This window comes from Anomaloglossus baeobatrachus, chromosome 1, assembly GCF_048569485.1.
Source record: "Anomaloglossus baeobatrachus isolate aAnoBae1 chromosome 1, aAnoBae1.hap1, whole genome shotgun sequence".
NCBI classification, from domain to species: domain Eukaryota; kingdom Metazoa; phylum Chordata; class Amphibia; order Anura; family Aromobatidae; genus Anomaloglossus; species Anomaloglossus baeobatrachus.
In genome coordinates this window covers 208,930,077-208,952,606 of record NC_134353.1, presented here as the reverse complement: position 1 = coordinate 208,952,606, position 22,530 = coordinate 208,930,077, and the positions used below count along the sequence as shown (strand labels likewise).

General features: G+C 42.2%; 1 protein-coding gene across 2 annotated transcripts in view; it reads right to left on the bottom strand.

Moving 5' to 3' along the window:
• Window positions 1-22,530, bottom strand: part of LRBA (LPS responsive beige-like anchor protein) — an 805,540-nt gene that overhangs the window by 447,812 nt on the left and 335,198 nt on the right. For both annotated transcript variants that reach the window (XM_075347936.1, XM_075347944.1), the window contains exon 35: window positions 1,403-1,527. In XM_075347936.1, coding sequence (XP_075204051.1) covers window positions 1,403-1,527 — 125 coding nt within the window. The remainder of the gene's footprint in view (window positions 1-1,402; window positions 1,528-22,530) is intronic.

Sequence of the window (22,530 nt, the reverse complement as noted above, 5' to 3'; positions counted from 1 at the left end):
TGTGGTTACTGATTAGATAGGTATTTATTAAGTGATTATTAGGTATCAGTCCACCTCTTCAATAATTGCCAAAATTATAAGTTTCAGTTGTGGACAATAGTATTGGCATTTACCTACAGCTATGAAGTCACATGTGGTTCGCAGACTAGTGTGGGGAACAATGCACTATATCACAGTGAAAAAAGCATGGTTAGATAAAATCTTTTGCAAACTAAACAAAAACATGCAACCTTCAATTTGCAACTTTCCTCCTTTGCTTTGTTAAAGGGAATGTGTCAGTAGGATTAATCCGATATGGGCATGTAGATCATAGAAAGCAAATAACATGATACCTTGATATCTACGATGCGATGTCTTATTCCAGAGAAGTCTATGAGTTTCTCTTATATGTACATGGGCAGTTAAAATCTACAGGATGGACACTGATCCGAATGTGAATCTGCCTCCAGTGATTTTTTTGAATGAAAGAGGGCATTATCAGTGTGAGCCATGCAATGACGGACACTTTGCATTACAAGAACATTTGCAGCTGCAATCCTCTCATTGTGTTTCAGATCCCATCTCACAGCTAGCCAGTGTAGGGAAAGGGCAGTACAGCAAAGCTGACAGCCCTCTGGGGAGACAACTGAAAATGTGATTGGTGTATTACTAATGAGGCACGGGTCAACTCTGCTGTACTGTGTTGGTTATAATCAGACACAGGTGAAAGTGCTATGAGAGGACAAGTGGTGCTGCAAATGGTGGTAATGAGAAAAAGTTCATTTCTGATGTACTGTGTTACTTATGATATCACTGCAGAGCTGTGTATGAGGAGAGCAAACTGTCAGTTGTTACATGTCTCACACTGGCAAGGCTTAAAGTAAGCTCTGGAGGCAGATTCTCTGGGAGATATAGCACTTAACAGCTCATTTGCATATAACGAAAACATTGATTCTCTAGCATAAGACATTAGATTGTAAATATTAAGTTATCATTTTCTAAATCTTTCTATGCCCATATAGACAAATTAGGGGGATTAATCCTACTGATCGATTCCCTTCAAGATGTAAAAAAAAAAAAGAAAAAAAAAGGAAAGAAAAAGTCCTTGAGGGTTTTTTCCTCCTTCAAAATTTCTCCTAGAAAGCTTGGCTATCTGTAAGCTTTAATGTCCTAGTAAGAATAAGGAAATATGTACTGATACTTGAACAGGCTACCATCATATTTCCAATTTGTGTACCAAGATTATATAGTAGCAGCATCCATAATGAGTGTTGTATTATTAAACTTGTCAAAAGAGCGAAACAGAAATGTTCCGTCCCTGATGAAGGAATGTTCTTCCATATTTTAATATCCACTATACAGGTATCATTGTCTGAATTATTACCATTTTGACTGAAAAAGAGAATATAAATATGGTACTGACCATGCTCTATGGCTGCTTTGAGTGTCGCTTCAGGATGTGTCGAACCAAGGGGGTTCCGCACAAATCGTCGTCGGCGCCTCAAGTCATCTTCCCAGTAGTCAAGGCGCCAGAACTCCCGGGGCCGGCTACAACAAAACACAGGGATCACACATGTTAGCCATTACTAAACAGCATGGTAGCTGTGAATTTTCACAGACAGCTTTCCTTGTTTGCTTAGCTCTTTCTTTGACTTTCGCTGTTATAACTGTCACTATTGAATAATTTAACTTCTTAAGTGTTTCTTCACTGAAGAACCAATGTGATATCACAGTAAACCAGAGATGCATCTTATCAAGACTGTTCTAGGGAACTGTACGTAATACAAAGAGTAAGGTAGTGTTGGACACAAATATAGTTAAAACAGATTCATAAAAGATATAGAACATAAGATTGAGTAAAATCATGTACGAGCTTTCATTATTTTTATAACCTCCTCTTCTTCCAATGGCGCACAGACTATCTAAAGAGTCTTACCAATCCAATAAACCTGAAATCCATTGGAATAAGATACAACTTGAAAGAGTAGGCATATGGAGATGGCCATATCTAAAGACACGGTCTAAAGATACTACAAAGAGGGGATAAAAACGAACCGGACAAGTAACTTCCATTGACATGTCCATGTACTTACTACAGATACTATAAGCCTTTCCGTCTTGTATTTTCTCTTTACATATGTCCTTGAAAAGAACAATATCACTTTTCCATCTAAGGAATTCCTCTTCGTGGTCGGAAGGTGAAATGAACACTAAATACATCATTGTAAAATGAATTGCTGACAGTGTGATCAACTTCCCTGTACACTAGTGGCATGCGCTCCGATTTCAGGCTCATTTCAGCCCCAGCAGGGCATCTCTCCCAGAGACTGCATTTATAAAACAGAATAGGGAAAAGGCTATTATAAATATGGGATAGCATTACCTATATTAATCAAAGTCTGTCCTCTTTCATCATTTTTCTTTCTAATTTGTGCCTTTCCTTCACAAGGTCAGTAAATCAAACCAACCACCATTTACCTCGAAAGTGTTAACTTTAATGAAAATCTTGCTCATGCCTGTATGGTGCGTGATAATAAAATATTACTCAGTTTAGATGTGCAGGAATTTAATTAAAGTCATCTCCTAAAATATTCATAACCTTTAGCCCCTGGGGTACCAAAATTATATGTGCCTTTCCATTTAGATATTTAAAAAATACACTTTCTATTACCAGTTTTGTTTTCCTAGAAAGCACTTGGCGTCAATCCCCATCAGAGCTTCAAAGGTCTTCTTACATAACCACCAATATTAGAACATATATAAAATGTGTGGAAATACTATCTAACCTGTCTTGAACCATTTTGTGCAGTGGATTATTTTTTCGCATTGCCTACAAAGAGTTAGCACAGATCATAATCATACATAATCCATGTTCGTTTAAGCGTATGGAGGGGGATACAAGTGTGGCTGTATTAGAGATCTAAAAAGATTGCAAGATACATAATTAAAACAAATTTTAATGTGGCTCTAAACATTTTTTACCCAAAAGAAAAAAGCTTCTGATTGTCACAGTTGATTAGACTGAAAAGCAAAATACTCCCTTTTGTAAAAATCTGAATAAAGCAATTGTCATATATGGGTAACAGTGCCTCATTTGTACCATGCCTGGTTTCTGATCACTAGTAGCATTATCTTGGCGATATGATGGAAAAGCAGTTTTTTTGCTTTTTTTTTTTCTGGTGTTCATTTAAGGGGTTAACTAGTATTACAGTTTTATAAATCAGTCTGTTCAGGATACGGCACCATCAAAATGTGTGTACTTTTTTGGTTTCTTTTTTTAGATTTCAACATTTATTGGTATCTTTTTCTTATTTTTATTTTTTTTTTCCATTTTTTGCTCTTTATTTTGTAGGGGAGGGGGGTTTAGAATTTAAAAAAAAATAAAAATATATATATTATATATATACACACACACACACACACACACACACACACACATATATATATATATATATATATATATATATATATATATATATACATATATATACATATATTTTATTTTTTTTTTACTTAGTCCTTCCCTGAGACATTAACTTTTATTACATTGATCGCTGGTATGCACTAGTATTGCAATGGATTACAGCTGTCAGTTTTTCACAGGCTTCTGTCAGTGTGACTATGCTCCTGCCAAGATCTCAGAGGCTTGACATAGTGGGTGACCAGGAGGTCGTCATGACCAATACAGACTGCTATGGCAATGGACAGGCCTCTGTGATCACATCGTGGGTGTCCCGATAGCTTGGGAGAAGGCGCGCAATCCCTCTGCCAGCCCCAAAATGCTGTGATTGCTATTGATCACAGCGTTTAGAGGGTTAAACAGCCAGAGATGGAACGAGGAACTCACCTGGCTGAGAGAGTCAAGACTCTGCTTTCAGGTAAGCCGAAGTCCCGGAGCTCCAGTGCTCACGCCATCGTTATGACGTACCCCTTAAGTCAGTGATCAGTAGGAAACCCCTTCCCAACCACAATGTTCTGTCAGCAGGATTTAAAGTCTATAAAATAAAGTTACGGCCCTAATGGAACTGTGATCCTGATTAAAAGAATACCTGCAACGAAGCAATCAGATCTGTGGTTGTTGAATAATTTCCCTCTAAACTTTTCTTCGGATGAGGTCTTCTGCACATTGGGGCAGGGCTTGAGGGTAGGGCCTTCTCCGCCTTTTCACCTGTGTTATTTTTTTAAATACAGGTCACAAAGTATTCAGAAAACTGCCTCCTTTTTGTAAATTCCAGGCTTCTGCCACCATCACTGAGGTAGGCGTCACGTGCACAGTGTGATTCTGCGGGAGATCTGCAGCTCTTCCACTAAATTACACAGGAGGTGGCGCATGCACCAATTTCAATCTGCATATGCACCGCTAACTGGCGCTATTTTATAGAAGACCTGCAGACCGCCTGCAGAATGACACTGTGCATGCTCCTCCGACAGCAATGATGGCAGCAGCACAGAATGGTCATGCCCCGGCCTCCAAGACTGACCCCTACTGGGCAGGGGGGGGGGTGTCGGTGCCCCTATACGGTCTGCCCATCCCGCTGTTCTTCCTTCCATACAGGGTACTCACTCGGATCACAGTCCTGGATCCTCCTTCAGCTCTCTGCCTGTGGTGTCCTCGTCCAGAAAAATGCATGCACTGAACAAGTCTTCCAGGACCTTCCTATCGCAGCCAGGTATAGGCTGGAACAGAAGACATGAACAGCTGGCTCTGAGTGGAGGCAAGGTAAAGAAATTAGGAACAGGAGCGAGGTTAAATAACAAGGCAGGTGACAGGGACCTGACAGAAGCTTCTGTCAGGTCCCTGTCACCTGCCTTGTTATTTAACCTCGCTCCTGTTCCTAATCTCTTTACCTTGCCTCCACTCAGAGCCAGCTGTTCTTGTCTTCTGTTCCAGCCTATACCTGGGTTCCTAAGCTCCATAGAGTCCATACCTATCCAGCAGTGACCTCTCCGCTTCAACCCACTGGATCGGATCAAGAACCACCAGAGGAAGTTCTAACCGAGTCGCTTGAGTCAACATCCTTCGGCCATATCTACGGGTATTGTGACTATTCCAGTACAGACTGTACCTGTACTTTGGACTCTACCAAAGAACCCTGTGTTTGGCGCTGGTCCCGCTCTAATCAATAAAAGTTCTTTCCTTTTTTTTTTTCTGTGTCTGGGGTCAGCTGCCACAATCCTCTGTGGTCCTGTGGGTTCACTACCACGCTTCCCCGTGGGTAGCACAGGTAAAAATTTCTAAAAGGAGGCAAGTCACTGATTCCTGTAGAATAAACAGAGGAGGCACACTGAGAAGAAGACTACGACGACCCTACCCCAAAGCACAGAAGATGTTATCAGATGAAAACTTTAAAAGGAAGATTATTCAAAAACCACAGATCGAATTCCTTCACTGCAGGTATCCATTTAATCATCAGCGCCATTATGCCCATGGCTTCACCTTAGATTGCTAAATCCTCCTGACACATTGTCTTTAATACATACAACTTCCTAATATGCTCATTAGAAATGGTGACAATGTGAAGATAACCGTTACGATCAGGAGCCAAAACCGGGCTTAAAGTACGTTAATGGTTGTCAGTAAGGATATGTGCACCATAAGGTTTTTAGCAGCTTTGCAATAAACTTCAAGATTTAACATTTTCCTGGTGGTGCTGTGTTAGGCCTTGTGCGCACGCTGCGTTTTTTGCCGCTTTTTTTGGGTGCAGTTTTGGTTAAAAAAAAACTGCATGCATTTTTTCCCCCAGCAAAGTCTATCAGATTTCATTTTTGCTGCGCGCATATTATAGATTTTTTTTTGACTGCGTCTTTTTGGTGACCACAAAGATGCAGCATGTCAATTATTTCTGCATTTTACCATCATTTTTGAGCCCTTCCAGTCAATAGCTTTGACTTAAGAAACGCACTGGGCAAAAACTCTGCAAAAAAAAAAAAAATGCAGTGAAACGCAGCAAGAAATGCATGCTGAGTGAACTTTATTTTGGACCAAAAACGTGCATCTTTGCGGTCAACACAAAGATGCAGCGTGCGCACATAGTCTTATCTCACTCATTAAAGCTACTGAAGACATCAGTACCAATCCAGGCAAATCCACTCCTGGCTTGTGTTTGGTACAGGACAGCTTCTTGTGTCTGCACTTGACAAGCTGAGTGGCTCATTTTAAGGCTATGTGCGCACGTTGCGTAAATACATGCAGTTACGCTGCGCTTTGTAGCGCAGCGTAACTGCATGCGTCCTGCGTCCCCTGCACAGTCTATGGAGATTGTGCAGGGGGCGTGCGCACGTGGCGTTTTAGAGCGCAGCGCTTCGGCTACTGCCGAAGCACTGCGTAAAAAGAAGTGACATGTCACTTCTTCCGTGCGCTTTGCCGGCAGCTCCTGCTCTGTCTATGGGAGGAGCTGCAGGCAGAGCGCATGGAATCAGCTTCACTACGGACATTTCTGCAGCGATTTAAAGCGCACATGTGCTCTTCAGATCGCTGCAGAAATTTCTGCAGTGAACTGTACGCAACGTGCGCACATAGCCTAATAGCCAAATCGGACCCCTTCACTATCAATGCTGACAGCATTGGGGGTGGGGTTTACAAAAAGGAATAGCATGATCTAGCAACCCAAATCTCTTCTGTGAAAAGCACAAGCTGGAGCTGCTGAATACTAGGACAAAGATCTTCAGGCAACCTACTTAAAGAGAATCTTATGTACATGCAGTCCAATCTGTGGACAGTATAGTATAAAGAAGCAGCAGAGTGATCAGGAAATGTGTTAGAAAATATGCAATTTAATTGTATTTATTTCCCTGAAATCCTTGATGTAGTCCAGTGGGTGGTCCTACTCAGTTTTTCAGAGCCATCTCAGCATGATCATACAGGGAATCACTCAATAGAACCTCCCACTGGACTAATGTATACAAACATCAGGAATTACAGTTAATACAATGTAAGTTTTACTGAAACTTTTCCTACGAAAATGTATATTAATCTGATCATCTCTTCCTGCTCGATAACATCCTGCCTGCATATCAAATTATCATATACCATTCTCAACAGGACAGGTTCCCTTTAATATAGTATGTATTAGTAAGTTCTATAAATTTATACCTACATTTTTTTTTTTGTAAAACAATCCCTTCAAAGCCTCAGTGTATAAGAAAAGACAGGCAAAACTATTAGGATTTATATCCTATTCAATTTATTTAAGTACAAAAAACAAACAAAACCGCTCACCACTGCAGAGACAAGCCTGAATATATCCTCCTGTTAGTCCCCTTTGGTCCGGCACGGATTACGGCAGCAAGCCGAGATGATAATAGAAGAAAGCAGTGGAAAAATCCAGCTGGACTCCAAAGGGATAAATAAAAATGCTTCTTTATTTATATCAACTCGATTAAAAATATATATCCATTTCTCAAGTAAAGACACCGGCTTGTTCACACTGATGCATGGCAGATGTATACTACTACGCGTTTCGGCGGAACGCCTTCCTCAGGTCATGAGGAAGGCGTTCCGCCGAAACGCGTAGTAGTATACATCTGCCATGCATCAGTGTGAACAAGCCGGTGTCTTTACTTGAGAAATGGATATATATTTTTAATCGAGTTGATATAAATAAAGAAGCATTTTTATTTATCCCTTTGGAGTCCAGCTGGATTTTTCCACTGCTTTCTTCTATTCAATTTATTTAGAAAGATAATGGAGAATAGTGATGGGCAATCCCCCCGATGGTCAGGATCGGGGAGATTGCCTGATTGTTTTGTAAAGATCGAGATCGGGATCGAGAACACATCTTGCATCCGATCACCAATCTTGGACTTTACAGTTATGGGTTGGGGCGGGGGGGGGGGGGGGCTGTAAAATAAACAATATAGTTAATATTATACATTGTCATTATACTTACAGACGCGACACGTCCTGCAGACTCTGTATCCCGCCGCTTCTGCTTCAGAGTCCGATAATCACTGTGCCCTCCCGGTAATCACCACTGACTAAAGGACCTTCTGTGACGTCATAGCCATGTAACCATTCAGGTGTGAATTTTGTATTACCTCATTGGTTACGGACTAGTCACATGGCTATGACGTCATGCAAGGTCCTGTGGTGTCAGTGGATGGGGATGGGTGAGCATGCTCGCTGGGATACTCTTTACAGAAACTCACAGACTAATGGCAGATGATGTAAACTGCCCAGGCCAAAAAGACTAATGCACTGCCATGATGCAGCAAGACCTCCATTAAATGGAGACATCACAGGTGCAAAGGAAGATGGTAAAATTGCACACTTGTAGCTTGCATAGGTCACTGTTCACACATGCAGGTTCACAGTATCTGGTATGCAGCCTATTAGTTACGCCCATCACAATAGATGCAAGCGGGCTGCGCCAGTACTGTATATGTGCTCCATGCAGGGACAGTGAGTATAGTATGCAAGGCCTAACATAAAGAGGCCTGGCTGCATCCTGTATAAAATATTATATTGGTAGGTAATATGGCCATAGCACGGAAAAGCCCACAATCCACGTCATGGATCCTCATTTTTGTGGGTCCCTACACTAATATATCATATATGGGGCACAACTAATCAGAAAAACTGAAAATTGTGCAGTGGTCTCTTTTGCCAGAGGTGTGTGTGTGTGTGTGATTATAATTATATATATATATAGACACACAATACATAGCTATATAAAAAATTGACAGCGCCCTGCTGTATTTTTGATTCTTAGCGCAGATAAAGCAGACTGCTACGGGCTGCCACCCCCACCCCCAGCTGCCTTGCTTTACCTGACTGGCGATCAAAATACAGGGAAGCCCATTAATTATATATTTTTTTAATTATTTAAAAAAATAGTTAAAAAAAAAAAAATGCATGGGCTCACGCTGTATTTTGCTTGCCAGTCAGGTAAAGCCAAGCAGCATGGGGCTGGGATTCTCCACAGCCCGCGGCCGCCCCTGGAAATGGTGCATTCTTACTTAGCGCCATTTCCAGGCGTTTTACCCGGCTCATTCAGCGGCCCTGGTGCAGAGTGGCAAGCTGGGCAATAAAGGGGTTAATACCAGCTTTGTATTCTCAGATGGTACTAAGCCCGAAATTCATGGTGTCAAGCCAAATTAGACATGGTCACCATTAATTTCTAGTAAATGGTAAAAAAAAAGAAGCGCACAGAGAATTTTTTTTGTTAGAAATTAAAAAAAACATTTAGAGACTCCATCTTTTATTATAAAAAAAATTCTTAGTGCGACGTAATCCACAGGGGCAGCAATGTCAACTCTGCTTCATCACTGTGCACAGAGTCTATACACAGTGAGAGGCAGAGAGCATTGTCAGCTCTGCTACATCGCTCTGTACAGAGCGATATAGCAGGCTGACACGACACTGAGGGTATGACTCGTGCAGTCTCAGATTGCATCACCCCGCAAAGCTTGGCGCTCTCAGGATAGGAGCGCATCAGCTTCATGGAAATATATGCAGTTGACCCGCTCCTGTGGGGACAGTGTGTGCCATGATGTTATGCGACACTCGCACAGTGATAATGAAAGTTCAGTTACCAGGACCTTTGATGACGTCATAGTCATGTGACCAGTCTGTAGCCAATGAGGTAATACAACATTCACACCTGACTGGTCATATGGCTATGACGTCACGGAAGGTCCTTTTAGCCAGAGGTGATTACTAGGGGGCACAGCAATGATTGGATGGACGCGGAAGCAGAAGCGATCGGGAGACAGAATATTCAGGATGCGTCGCAGGACCTGTGAATATGATCATGATTTTTTTTTTTTTTTTTATAATGTGCCTTTTTTTTCTTTTTTTGCAGCCTTGGACGCGATCTGGACCTGATCTGTAACACGAACTTCCCAGGAAAGCGTGTACACGATCACTATGTAGATCGGTACGATCCCTGATCTTTACAGACTGGGATCGTCCATCACTAATGGTGAACTTTCTCAAGCACTACATAAATCATCAGTTGAAAAAGGTACTATTATAGAAGCTGCAATTTTAAATTGTGCCCGTACCATGGCCTATGTGAGGGTCGACAAAAATATTTTCCCAATGTTTGCAACGTCAAATGAGAATGCACAACAAAATCATTTATAAGGGAGGCGTCGCTTGAGCATGATGGCAGGCAGAAGTACATACTGAACGCTCTGTAGGCTGAGGCGGCAAAACATAGCTTTAAACTTACCTGGCACACCCAAATATGCCAGGGAAGAGGAGCACAGGACCACCGAGCGGACCCCCGGCCCTGAGAAGTAGCAGAGCGGCGGTGGATCGCCTGTTCCAGGGAGGTAAACTATCCCCAGTCTCCAGGCCTGCTCCTGTAATGGCGACGGTTGTCATGAGGCAGGCACCTGCTGCAGCTGCAAAGGACAGCAGAGGTGCTGAAAAACAAGCAGAGGCGACACGTGGGAGCCAGAAACAGAGCGTTACTGCTCCAGAGCAGATGGAAACAAGGTCCCTGATAATATCTCAGACGCTGGCAGTGCAGGAGTGTACAGGAGCAGGATCTGAGAAGCAGAGTACACAGGAAGATGGCAGCGGCAGTTTCCCGTCCACACAGCAGACCATGAGGTGTTAGGTTAGTGAAGAGAGCGGTGGTCCTGACATGGATGGGCTTAATCCTGGAGGCAATAAAAACAGAGTGTCCTTGGTGGAGCAGGGGATTGCAGGGATTCATGGTCACCATCCCCCTAACAGCCAGGGGAAACAAATTGGAAGCCAGAGTGCACATGGAGTTAACCCTGCGGGTGCTATTGTGGACACAGACCGTATTTTGCAATTGCTGTCTGCACTCCCCACTAAAAATGACCTGGACAATTTAGTCACCAAAATGGAGGCGGCACATGAGAGGGCTCTGTCCATTGTGAGAGGGGATATAGAGGCTCTTGATACACGCACTATAGCAGTGGAGAAGGATGTACTTACACTATTTGAAAGAGTTAACACACTGGAGCAAGATCTATCCAACTCCAGAACACATCTGCAAAATGTCGCCATCCTGTTAGACGATCAAGAGAATAGGGGAAGGCGAAATAATATACGCCAGAAAGGCATTTCAGAAAAGATCGCTGCTACGGCTCTTCTTAAAACTGTAACCTCAATCTTTAACAAGGTGATGGGAGCTGCTGATGACACCACTTTTGTGATTGACAGAGTCCACAGAGTATATCACCAGGGCCCTGGGGATAATGCTCAGCCGAGAGATGTCCTATGCAGACTGCACTATTATACTGATAAAGAAGCCATACTGCGAAATGCATGGACCCACGACACTGTCACATATGAAGGGTCTGAAGTTAAGCTTTTTCCTGATGTTTCTTCTAGAACCCTCTACATGAGGCGCCAACTTATGCCTTTACTGCAAAAAATCAAGGAAAAAGGTGCGTCATACAGATGGGGACACCCATTTCACCTTATAGTCCGGCATAATGGGGTCCAATACCTGCTGAAACGCCCGGAGGAGGCGGAGGGTCTTTTCCAGTTCCTTGAAACCCCTGCAGTAGCAATCCCTAACTGGCTACATCTGGACAGATCCGATGGATTACCCCAAAGACAAAGAGGAAATAAGTGCGGATTTGCAAGACCCCAGAGGAGCTCCAAGGATTCCAGGCCAATGGAAGAATTCTCCCGGGAGGAGCCAGACTGATGACGCGAGATCCGAAGTGGTTCCTTATTCAGAGGTGGGAGGTGCGGGTTGAGGAGGAAGATCTGGAGTCCCTGTAGGATTATTGGACTTGAGAAGGACACTATTATGATGGGTCACTGATGTGGGTTATATCTGTGTCTTTCTCCTCACTGACAGTTGGGGGTCTGTTTCCCCTCTCCCCCCTCTTTTTTTTTTCCTCTCTCTCTCTTCTCCCCTTTTGGGGAGTCACAGGGTCCCTTAATACTGTGTTACTGTGTCGATAGTTTGACATACAAGTTTAAGAATTGTGCCTCTCACCGTTCGGTCTCAGATTGGGAGGTGAGATGTGAGTTTATAGCCTAGTAGGACAATGTCATTAATGCCTATAGCTTGCTCAGCTGTCACCCTTGGTTTTCCACGCACCCCAAGGGTGGTTCTCCTGATTGGAGGTCACCAGGTCTCCAAATTTCGTGAGACTGTAAAGTTTTTTAGTGTGTTATTTACTGGTCGTTCTTTTAGGCCAGATGGTTTCTTTACTTTCCCTTCTTGTCGAATACTTTCTGTATCCCTTTTCTAACTCACTTCTTCAGCTCATTTCATCCTTTTCTACTGCTCTTTTCTACCTACCTGATTTTCGCTCTAAAAGACTGTGCCGTCTCTCTTTTTTTCGTCACTCTTAACCTCTTTTATCCACCTAGTCCCTAACCTTTTTTCCTTTACCCCGTTCTCCTTGGTAGGGGGTTAATAACGGTCTTGGGCTCAACATGCATAATTCAGGGGTCTCGGAGGTGAAATGTGGGACGTTAAATGTAAAAGGCTTACATAGTCCGGGTAAGAGGTCTATCCTGTCAAACACATTAAAAAAAGCTGGGGTCCAAATTGCTTTTCTGCAAAAAACGCATTTAAGCAAAGGCAAATTGTTCAAATTGACTTCACGTTGGTTCCCGGAGGCATACCATAGCTTCTCACCTGACTCAAAGTCCCGAGGAACTAGCGTCCTCATCTCGCGCTCAATCCCTTGGGAGTTCATGGACTCTCGCAGTGATGACACAGGCAGACTATTGATGGTGAAGGGAAGGATCGCCACACATATCTATACGCTGGTATCCATATATCTCCCTAATGTAGGGCAAATTGATGCCCTGTCGGGCTTTTTGGAAAGGATAGAAGACTTTACGGAGGGGACACTCATCTTAGGGGGGGGATCTTAATATCGCTCTGAACCCGGCTCAGGACACCTCATCAGGGGCTTCAGTACATCCCAGGTCAGCTCTCCGCAAGCTGCGGTGCATATTACATGAGCAGCAGCTTGTGGACACATGGAGGCTACTGCACCCGTCTGACAAGGATTACTCATTCTACTCAAATGTACATGGAGTATATTCTAGACTGGACTACTTTTTTGTACAACAAAGATCTTGAGAGGATCGCCCAAGCTCAGATAGATAGCATAACTTTCTCTGACCACGCACTCTGTATGGTGTCCGTGGTATTGCAGTCTCCGATCCCATAGCAGTGGCAGTGGAAAATGAACACTTATCTGTTGGAGGACCCAAGAAAGCCTGCAAATAGTACAGAATTCCCTGACAGAATATTTTTCAGTAAACGGGACTGGAGACACTACTCCAACAACGGTCTGGGAGGCTCATAAGTGTGTCATCAGAGGGGTTTTCATACAGCAAGGGGCAAGACGAAAGAGGGAAAGGGAAATGGAGGTTACCAGGTTACTAACAACTCAGAGACTTGGAGACACGGCATAAGCAGATGCCCTCAGCGGAGTTGGGGGGTACCCTATTCAAAGTTCGGGACGAATTACGGAAATTACTGAATAGTAAGGCAAAAGGGGTTCTTATTAGATGCCGTAGACATTTTTACGAACACGGGAACAAGTGTAGTAAGATGTTAGCAAGAGCACTCAGGCAGCAGCAGGCAACAACCTTTATACCAAAAATATCTCCTGCACATCCTCGGGGCTCCATACTTCACTCTTCGACAGAAATTGCTGAGACGTTCCAAAAATTTTATGAATCGTTATATAACTTAGAAACAAATAATCCCCAAACAACAAAATCATCCCTAAAAAGGAAAATCTTAGAATATATCAGAGAAGCAAAAATGCCGAGGTTGGAGCACTCTGAGATAGCAGCACTGGAAACTCCAATTTTAATTCAAGAACTAGTTGATGCAATTGGGTCGTCCAAAACAGGAAAGGCACCTGGGTCAGATGGTTTCCCCCTTGTATATTATAAAAAACTTAAAGAAATATTATCCCCGCACTTACTGTCAGCATTCAACTCCAGGGCGTCAGGAACCCCGAACCCTAATGCAGACTCGTTGAGAGCGCACATTACGGTCATGCCTAAATCAGGGAAAGATCCAACACAATGTGCGAGCTACCGCCCGATCTCCTTGTTAAATGTGGACACAAAACTATTTGCGAAAATTTTAGCAAATAGGCTGGCTCCTCTACTTTCACGAATAATTCATCCAGACCAGACGGGCTTTATGGTGGGTCGTGAGGCACGGGATAATACAGTTAAGGCCATTAATTTAATACATAAAGCCAAAACTGGGGGCATACCATCCATGCTGCTGTCAACAGATGCCGAGAAGGCGTTCAAATAGAGTGGGATGGACTTTCATGGAAGCCACGCTCGGGTGTCTGGGGTTGGGACACGAAATTATGGGTCGGATTATGTCTCTGTACTCGGTACCCTCGGCTAGGGTCCGAGTGAATGGGATCCTGTCGGACCCATTTAAAATATCTAATGGCACCCGTCAAGGGTGCCCGCTATCACCCTTAATCCTGACGCTTGAGCCCTTCCTCAGACACGTACGAGCCAACCCAGATATTGCAGGTATAGGAGTGCTTCAAGACACGCATAAAGTAGCGGCAAACGCTTATGACCTCCTGTTTTTTTGTGTCAGCCCCCAAAATCTCTCTTCCCAACTTAATGAAGGAATTTCAGAGATATTCCAGTTTATCTAATTTTAAGATAAATTTTTCAAAATCGGAGGCTTTGAACATCAACCTCCCATCCAAAGAAGTAGAAGACCTGAAAACCGCGTTTAGCTTCCGATGGGCAACCCAGTCCCTAAGCTATTTGGGGATACGGCTGACCGGGGACCTGAGTCTCCTTTACGCTCAGAATTTCCCGTCATTGTTAGCCTCTATTAAGAAAGATTGCGACAGATGGGGGAAATCACTGTTCTCCTGGTTTGGTAGATGCCAGATATACAAAATGAATGTGCTACCCAGAATCCTGTATTTGTTACAGGCGCTCCCAGTTAAAATACCTTCGGGATTTTTCAAATCCATAGAATCAATTCAGTCCTCGTTCATCTGGGCAGGTAAATCGGCACGTATAAAAAGAGCCATCTTGCAAAGGACCAAAGGTGGGGAGGGGGGGGGGATTGGGCTGCCAGACTTGAGAAGATATCATTTGGCGGGACATCTTACTAGAATGATTGATTGGTGCCGGAACGGGTCTCAGAAGAAGTGGATACAAATTGAGCAGTCCTTCTCCCCAATACCCTTTAATAAATTGCCGTGGGTGCTCTCGGAGGTCCCTGCAGGATTGAAAAACACATCCAACCATCGGCCCAACCGTGACATATTGCAACATCGGGAGAGTACAGTCAGAAATGATTCCTAGGAACTCCAGCTTAATGCCTATCTTGAGCCATCCCGCCTTTGAACCTGGTAGAGTGGATCCGATCTTCCGGATGTGGATTAGAGGTGGGGTGGATCGAGTGGAGGAGTTTGGAGACTGGGGATCCTGGCCTTCGGCAGCTAGTTTGGCAGTTAGACAAGATCCTACCCCGCTTGGCCAGTGGAGATGCCTACAACTGGCGCACTTTTTCAGTAGTCTTCCCACCAGGTCCTACTTTCAGCGACCTAAGACACAGTTTGAACAATTATGTATGGGATCAGGCATAATAAGTCACTCACTGTCGGCGGTATATTCGCTTTCATCTTCGCCTTCAGATCAACAACTACCCCCCTTCGCTACACAGTGGGAAAGGGATTTGGGAATTCAGTTGACACCAGCACAATGGGAAAGGATCTTCAGCTTGGTCCACACGTCTTCCATTAGTTCCAGGTTCCAGGAGGCTAGCTACAAACTTTTATGTAGATGGTACAGAGTTCCCTCCAAGCTACATGTCATGTTTCCGTCAATAGACCCTATATGTTGGAGGTGTGGTAAGGCAGAGGGCAACATTCTACATGTGTTCTGGGGGTGTGAAATGATCGAGCCCTTCTGGAAGGGAGTGTCCGACACTATCCGACGGGTTACTGACAAGGAAGAGGAATTGGGGCCGGTGGAGGCCCTGTTGCATCACTGCGAGATTCCCGAAAAAAAGATAAGAATTCCCTGAGGAAATTCCTCATTACGGCAGCGAGTATGCATACCAGAAAAATGTCATCTCCCACGTTAGTTCAATGGATCAACAAGGTCAATGACCTCATGCTCATGGAGGATTTAACCTCATCACTATACGATTCATATGAGAAATTCTGGGCTACGTGGCGGGAATGGCTGGATTTCCAGCATTCCGAGGACTATGATGTTCTAGTTGGGGGCGCAATGTGCGCTGAGGAAGCCGCACAAGGCAACACATAGCCGCACTCCCTACCTCCCTCCTCACCCCATACCTCCCCCCCCTTCACCTCCCCCACTACGCCCCCCCTTTTCCCCTGGTATTCATTCCTCTCTATTCTCTCTAACTAGCTTGCTCCTTCTTCCTCTGCTCTCTTTCCCTTCCTCTTACTAAGCACTCTTGCTGATTACTTATGGTTATTTGTGTAATATGTACTTATTTATGAAACCGTTCAGTGGAACCCGAAGTCTTGGTCGCCTAAGTGAGGGTATTTGCGGGAATACTGCCTGATAATATATGAATATATAAATTTTGCTTTATACCCAATCCGAGGCATATGGAATGTACTTGCAAAAAGGCCGATATGGTCCTAACAAATGTACTTAGTTATGATGCTGGTTCCCTTTGGAAAATTTGGAAAATAAAGAATTTAAAAAAAATAAAATAAATCAGTTTATATACATTTACATTGACGAGCTAAAGGGTAACAACGTTTTGAACTTTGGATTTTCAAGCTCCACATCTCACCATTCACTACAGCTTTGAACATGAGACTACCTTCAATTTATAGACAATCATCTAGGCTATATCATACATAAATTTAACTTGCAACTATTTATCATATGATTAGTTATGCAGATTTTTGTCACGTTACTGCATTGTTACTATTTTGCTTCTGGTGAAAATCTTTTTCTTAAAGTATACTACAAATTACAACATGTTCTCACATTCCCTAACAGCTCAGTGTGTTATTATAGGTTGATTCCCAAGCCAAAGGTAACTGGTTGGAATCAAGGAGCAGCTATGAAGAGGATTTTCCAAGGAAAGAGAAACTGCATCATCCAGCTCATAGATAAAAGTCTATTGGCTGAGAAAATAGAAAAACTGTATCATGCGAGTGCCATAATAAATAGAAGAAAATGAAATAACGTCTGTCCATCTATTAGAAATCCAAGAGTTGGACATGCAGGCAAAATAAGTGAGTCAACAAGACAGCTCTTTTCAAGGTCTATCAGATCTGGTGCAACAAACAGCAGTGGAGGAGGCTCGTATGTTTTATAATAGTGAGATGATGAACGTCCATGCAATGCACGTTACACAAGGCTGGAATGGTGGCACAAAAAAAAGGTGAAAAAGCCTCAATACCAATATCGTAATAAGATGCATCAGATCAAATTTGCAAACCAAAACAAAAAGTGGACAGCAGAAGATTGGAAATGGGTGATTTGGAACGATGAGACAAAAGTAAATAGACTAGCCTCTGATAGGAAATGGGTCTGGAAGAAACAAGGGAAACAAAGGAAAACGAGGCTAAAGGATTGAGAAGTTGAAGGAACTGTCAATTTTGGGGAGGAAGCCTAATGATATGGGGTTGTTTCACAGCCAAAGGCATTGAATACTTGACCAGGATAGATGGTGGTCTCACAGCTGAGCAATATAAGAGTATCTTACAAGGGGAGTTACTTTGTACACCTCGAGTGCTATGGGTATAAAAAGAATGACTGTGTTCAAGCAGGAAAATGACCCGAAGCATACGTCAAGATTGGCGAAGAAATGGTTCAATAACAACGAAGTAGAGCTGTTGGATTGGCCCCCCCAGTCCCCAGACCTCAACCCAATTGAACACTTATGGATAGAGGTGAAGAAAAAACTTAATAGATACCAAAGTGAGTGGACCAGTATGCACCAACATTGGGAATGTGTAGAAGAGACCTGGGATCAAATTTTGGTTGAGACCAGCTTGAATCTGATCAAGAGCATGTCCTGAAAGGTGGATTTAAAAAATACTAACAAAATAATAAAAAATAAATTTTTGATTTTTAGGTGCATAATAGTAACAATGTAGTGACATGACAAGAATCTACATAACTAATCATATGCTAAATACTAAAGTAACGCAAGTTTATGTATGAGATAGCCAAGATGATTGTCTAGAAAATTAAGGTAGTCTCATGTTCAAAGCTGTAGTGGATGGTGCGATAAGAAGCCTGAAAGTCAAAAGTTTATAACAATGTTACCCTTTTGCTTTTCAGTGTATTTCTTCCTTTAACCTTGGCTATATGGTATCACTTAAAGCAAAAAGTAATGAAATAGTTAAAATGAAATGTCTGGAAAATACCCAAAAGAAAATAAAAGTACGGTTCCTTGTGAGACTATTAATAATAGATATTTTTTCATTTGAGAATTTGGGGAAAAATGGGAAGCACAGATGGCTATTTGCGGTTCTGTGATAGTCTGAATAGACTGCATGGGCACTTCATCATTCTGCCTTCTTACGTTTATCTGTAAAAATTACTATCAAATATCAGGCAGCCTGCAGTTGAATTGCACAGTGCTCTAGGTCTATGGGGAATGATACAATGAGGGTCTATTCATCAGAATGGCAATCGGTACAAGTAATTAGTTCCCCAGACTAGAGATCTCCTGCAAGGCTTATTTCAGCTGGAGACACAAACATATGACAATGAAAAGCTAATGAAACCTGCTAAAATGTGTTAACCTTCACCGCCATCAATCCTTTCAATTCTCCTGCTTCCAGGGTTAGGCAAAGATGCTAAATTATTCATATGTTTGGCTACCATCCCGAGTCAGACCCTCTAATCTAAAACCGAAAAAAGGGTTAATGAATAAATTATTGCACATTATTCAAATGTTCAAAACCCGAAAGAAGACAGACAAATGCATATATATCTGTGTATAGACACTTACCTAGCTAAACGTATATATCTGTGGTCTAGAACTAGTCATTCGTAATAGTTTGCAGGACTATTCACTGGCTTCAATTAACCATCTCATATATTCAATCTAATCGAGGAATTAGACTTCACCAAACAGCCAGATTTGCCTACATACAATTATTCTACTGTCCTGAATTATGTTAAAGGGAGGCACTAGCTCCTTAAGATTCTTAGCCCATTCTTAGGATAGGCTATCTAGCAGTCGGGGCCCCTTTAAATAGTGGATAGGTAGGCTTGGAGACATTCAAACTCTTTCCTCCATACAGCAGCACAAACCTTGGTTCTTTTACATAATTTACTAAAACCTGGCAGTATGAGGGTGCATTAAAGGGTATATTAGAGTACAAACTGATGGTAAATTTTAGCAAGGCTATGCTCTTACTTTTTGATCAGTGGGGTTCGACCTCAAAGAACCTACAAACACCCTGAGAATGAAAGGAAATTATGTGTAGGAAAAAACAGCAAAGGTAACACAGAAGTAATTTAGCGAAGTTACCTCTTGATTTTTAGCATTGGTGGATGTCAGAGATTAAGCGCTCATGCATCAAAGTTATGGCATATCCTGGCATTACCCCATTACGTTATAAACCTGAGAATCGACCACTTTGTCCTCATATCATTGCTGATGTGGCCCGATAGGTGGCTTGATCACCAACTAGGCAAACCTGTTTGCTGGTCTTGATAGTCTAATATATGAAAAATGTGTGCGGAAGAAAACTGATGTACAGATAACAGGAACTTTGGCCCGTGAATCCTGTTTGCCCAGCAAAAATGGAAAAGCTGAGAACCTAATTGCATCTTGATTTTTGCATGACATATTTACAGCTGGGTAAAATGCAGCAGATGTAGAACAAAAGAACTCCAGTGCCGAAAGAAGGGCGAGTAAAGCTATGTTCACACCGAGCGCTTTTGGTAAGTTTTTTTCCCAGACCAAAACCTGATCTTGTGGCAGGAAATCTCATTTGAGTCATCTGCGTTTTTGGTGCGTTTTTTGTGCATTTTTAGGCCCTGGCGCACTCTGCATTTTTTGCCACGGATTTGCCGCAGTTTAGCTGCAGAAAATGTTCATAACCTTTCTGCAGTCATTCCCCAGAAAAACCTATGGTAAAAAAAAAATAAAAATATTGTGTGCGCATACTGCGTTTTTTTCCCCCTAGGAGGTTTTGCTGCAGAATTTTTGGAGAAAAAAAGAATGAGCATGTCCCTTCTTTTCTGCAGGTACCTGCGGTTTTTGCCATAGATAATGGTAAAAAACCGCAGGGACCAACCCGCAGAAAAACCATGGCAAAAACGAGGGTGCGGTTTTACCGCGTTTTTTTGCAGGGGGTGCAGTATTCTGCCAGAGGATGCGGATTTTTCTTAAGAAAAGTCCATTTTCTAGAGCGCACATAGCCTTAGTGGTGTTTTTGGTGCGTTTTTTTCTACAAAATGGGTTGTGGCAATGAAAAAACGTTCAAAAACACCGCAAAGAATTGATACGCTCATTCTTTGAAATCTGCAGCAAAAACGCAGGTATTTGACAAAACAGGAAAAAATCTTCAGGTGTTTGTGTGTGCATGAGATCTCAGACCTTGCTGGTACTGTAAAAAGCAGCTTTTTATTAGCATGGATTTGCATACAATCAAGGCAAATCTGGAGCTTAAAAAAACGCAGCAAAAACTTACTGAAAAAGCCCTGTGTGAACATACCCTAAGTTGGAATTTACACTGCATGATGGCCTAGATATGCTCGTTTTGGCAATAATTATACAATCTAAATTGGCTGGGGGAAATTATCTTTTTGTAACGCACTTGACAATTATTACAGATTGTTTAGTGCACATCTGAAGCAGATCTGCCCTGTGTACATAGGCTATTAAATGATGACCAAGCAGCAAACACGTTGCATGTCAGTGGTCCTTTAAGTATGTATTATGTAGGCTAAGTAGGCACTTGGTAAAAAAAAAAAAAAATTAAAAAAAAAATTTCATATTCAAATGTCGCAGGTTTGTTGAAAAAATTCATAACCTGTCCAATACGTGAATGCCTATACATAAAATATATTTGATATTTTATAGTTTATAATGAACACTTTTTTTTTCTCTTAACTACATATTGAATACCTCATCATTGTGACATATGTTAACTACAGTCATGGCTGAAAGTTTTTGCACCCTTAAAATTGTTCTTTAAAATTAAATTTCTACAAGAAAATTATTGCAATTATGTACAATGTTACACTTATTTCCTTTGTATATATTGGTACAACACAAAAAAAAACGGACATAATTTCACACAAAACCATAAAAATGGGATAGACACCATTCCAAAATCGTAGGTGAACAACTGCTTTCAAGCATGTGTAGCTCGTTCAGACTCTGTGGCAAGTAACAGGTGGGGGCAAAATGAAAATCACACCTGAAACCAGATAAGAAGGGGAGAAGTCGACTCAATATTTGAATTGTGTGTCTGTATGCCACAGTAAGAAAAGAAAGAAGAGAAGAGAGCCGTTTGAGGACTTGAAAACCAAGATTGTTGAAAAATATCAACAATCTCAAGGTTATAAGTCCATCTTCAGAAATCTTTGTCCAAGGTGCGCATCATAAATCAAGAATTTAACAACCAATGGCACTGTAGCTAATCTCCATAGATGTGGAGTGCAGAGAAAATTTGACAAAGGGTTGCTACGCAGGTTAGCCCAAATGGTGGATAACCAGCCCCAATTAAGTTCCAAAGAAAATCAAGCTGTCCTGCAGGCTCAGGGTGCATCAGTGTCAGCGTGATCTGTCGACATTTAAGTGAAATAAAACGCTATGGCAGGAGACACAGCAGGACTCCATTGCTGACACAGACAAAGCTAGACATTTGCAGTTTGCAAAAACATGAGTAAGCCAAAATCCTTCTGGGAAAGTGTCTTGTGGACAGATCAGACCAAGATGGAACGTTTTGGTAAAGCACATCATTCTACTTTTTAGCAAAACAGGCCTACAAAGAAATAATAAATATGGTGAAAGCTCAAAGATTTTTGGGGGTTGCTTTGCTGACTCTAGTACTGGGTGCCTTGACTGTGTGCAAGGCATTAAGAAATCTGAAGATTACCAAAGGATTCTGGGTCGCAATGTAGTGCCCAGTATCAGAAAGCTGAGTTTGTATCCTAGATCATAGGTCTTTCAGCAGGAAAATGACCCCAATCAAACTTGAAACAGCACCCAGAAATGGAAACACCGTGCTGAAGAGTTCTGAAATGGCCAGCAATGATTCTGGATCTAAATCCCATTTAACAACTGTGGAAGCTCTTAAAATTGCTGTTTGGAGAAGGCAGCCTTCAAATATTAGAGACCTGGAGCAGTTTGCAAAAGAAGAGTGGTCCAAGATTCCAGCTGAGAGATGTAAGAAGCTTGTTCATGGTTATAGGAAGCGACAAATCGCAGTTTTTTAATCCAAAGGGTTTGAGTTGAGGGTGCCAATAATTTTTTCCAGTCCATTTTTGCATTTTTGTGTAACATTATGTCCAATGAGCCTTTCTTGCTTTTTTTGTGTTGTTCCAATACACACAAAAGGAAATGCACACGTGAATAACAAAAATACACATGTGAAAAACAAAACGTGTGTAATGGC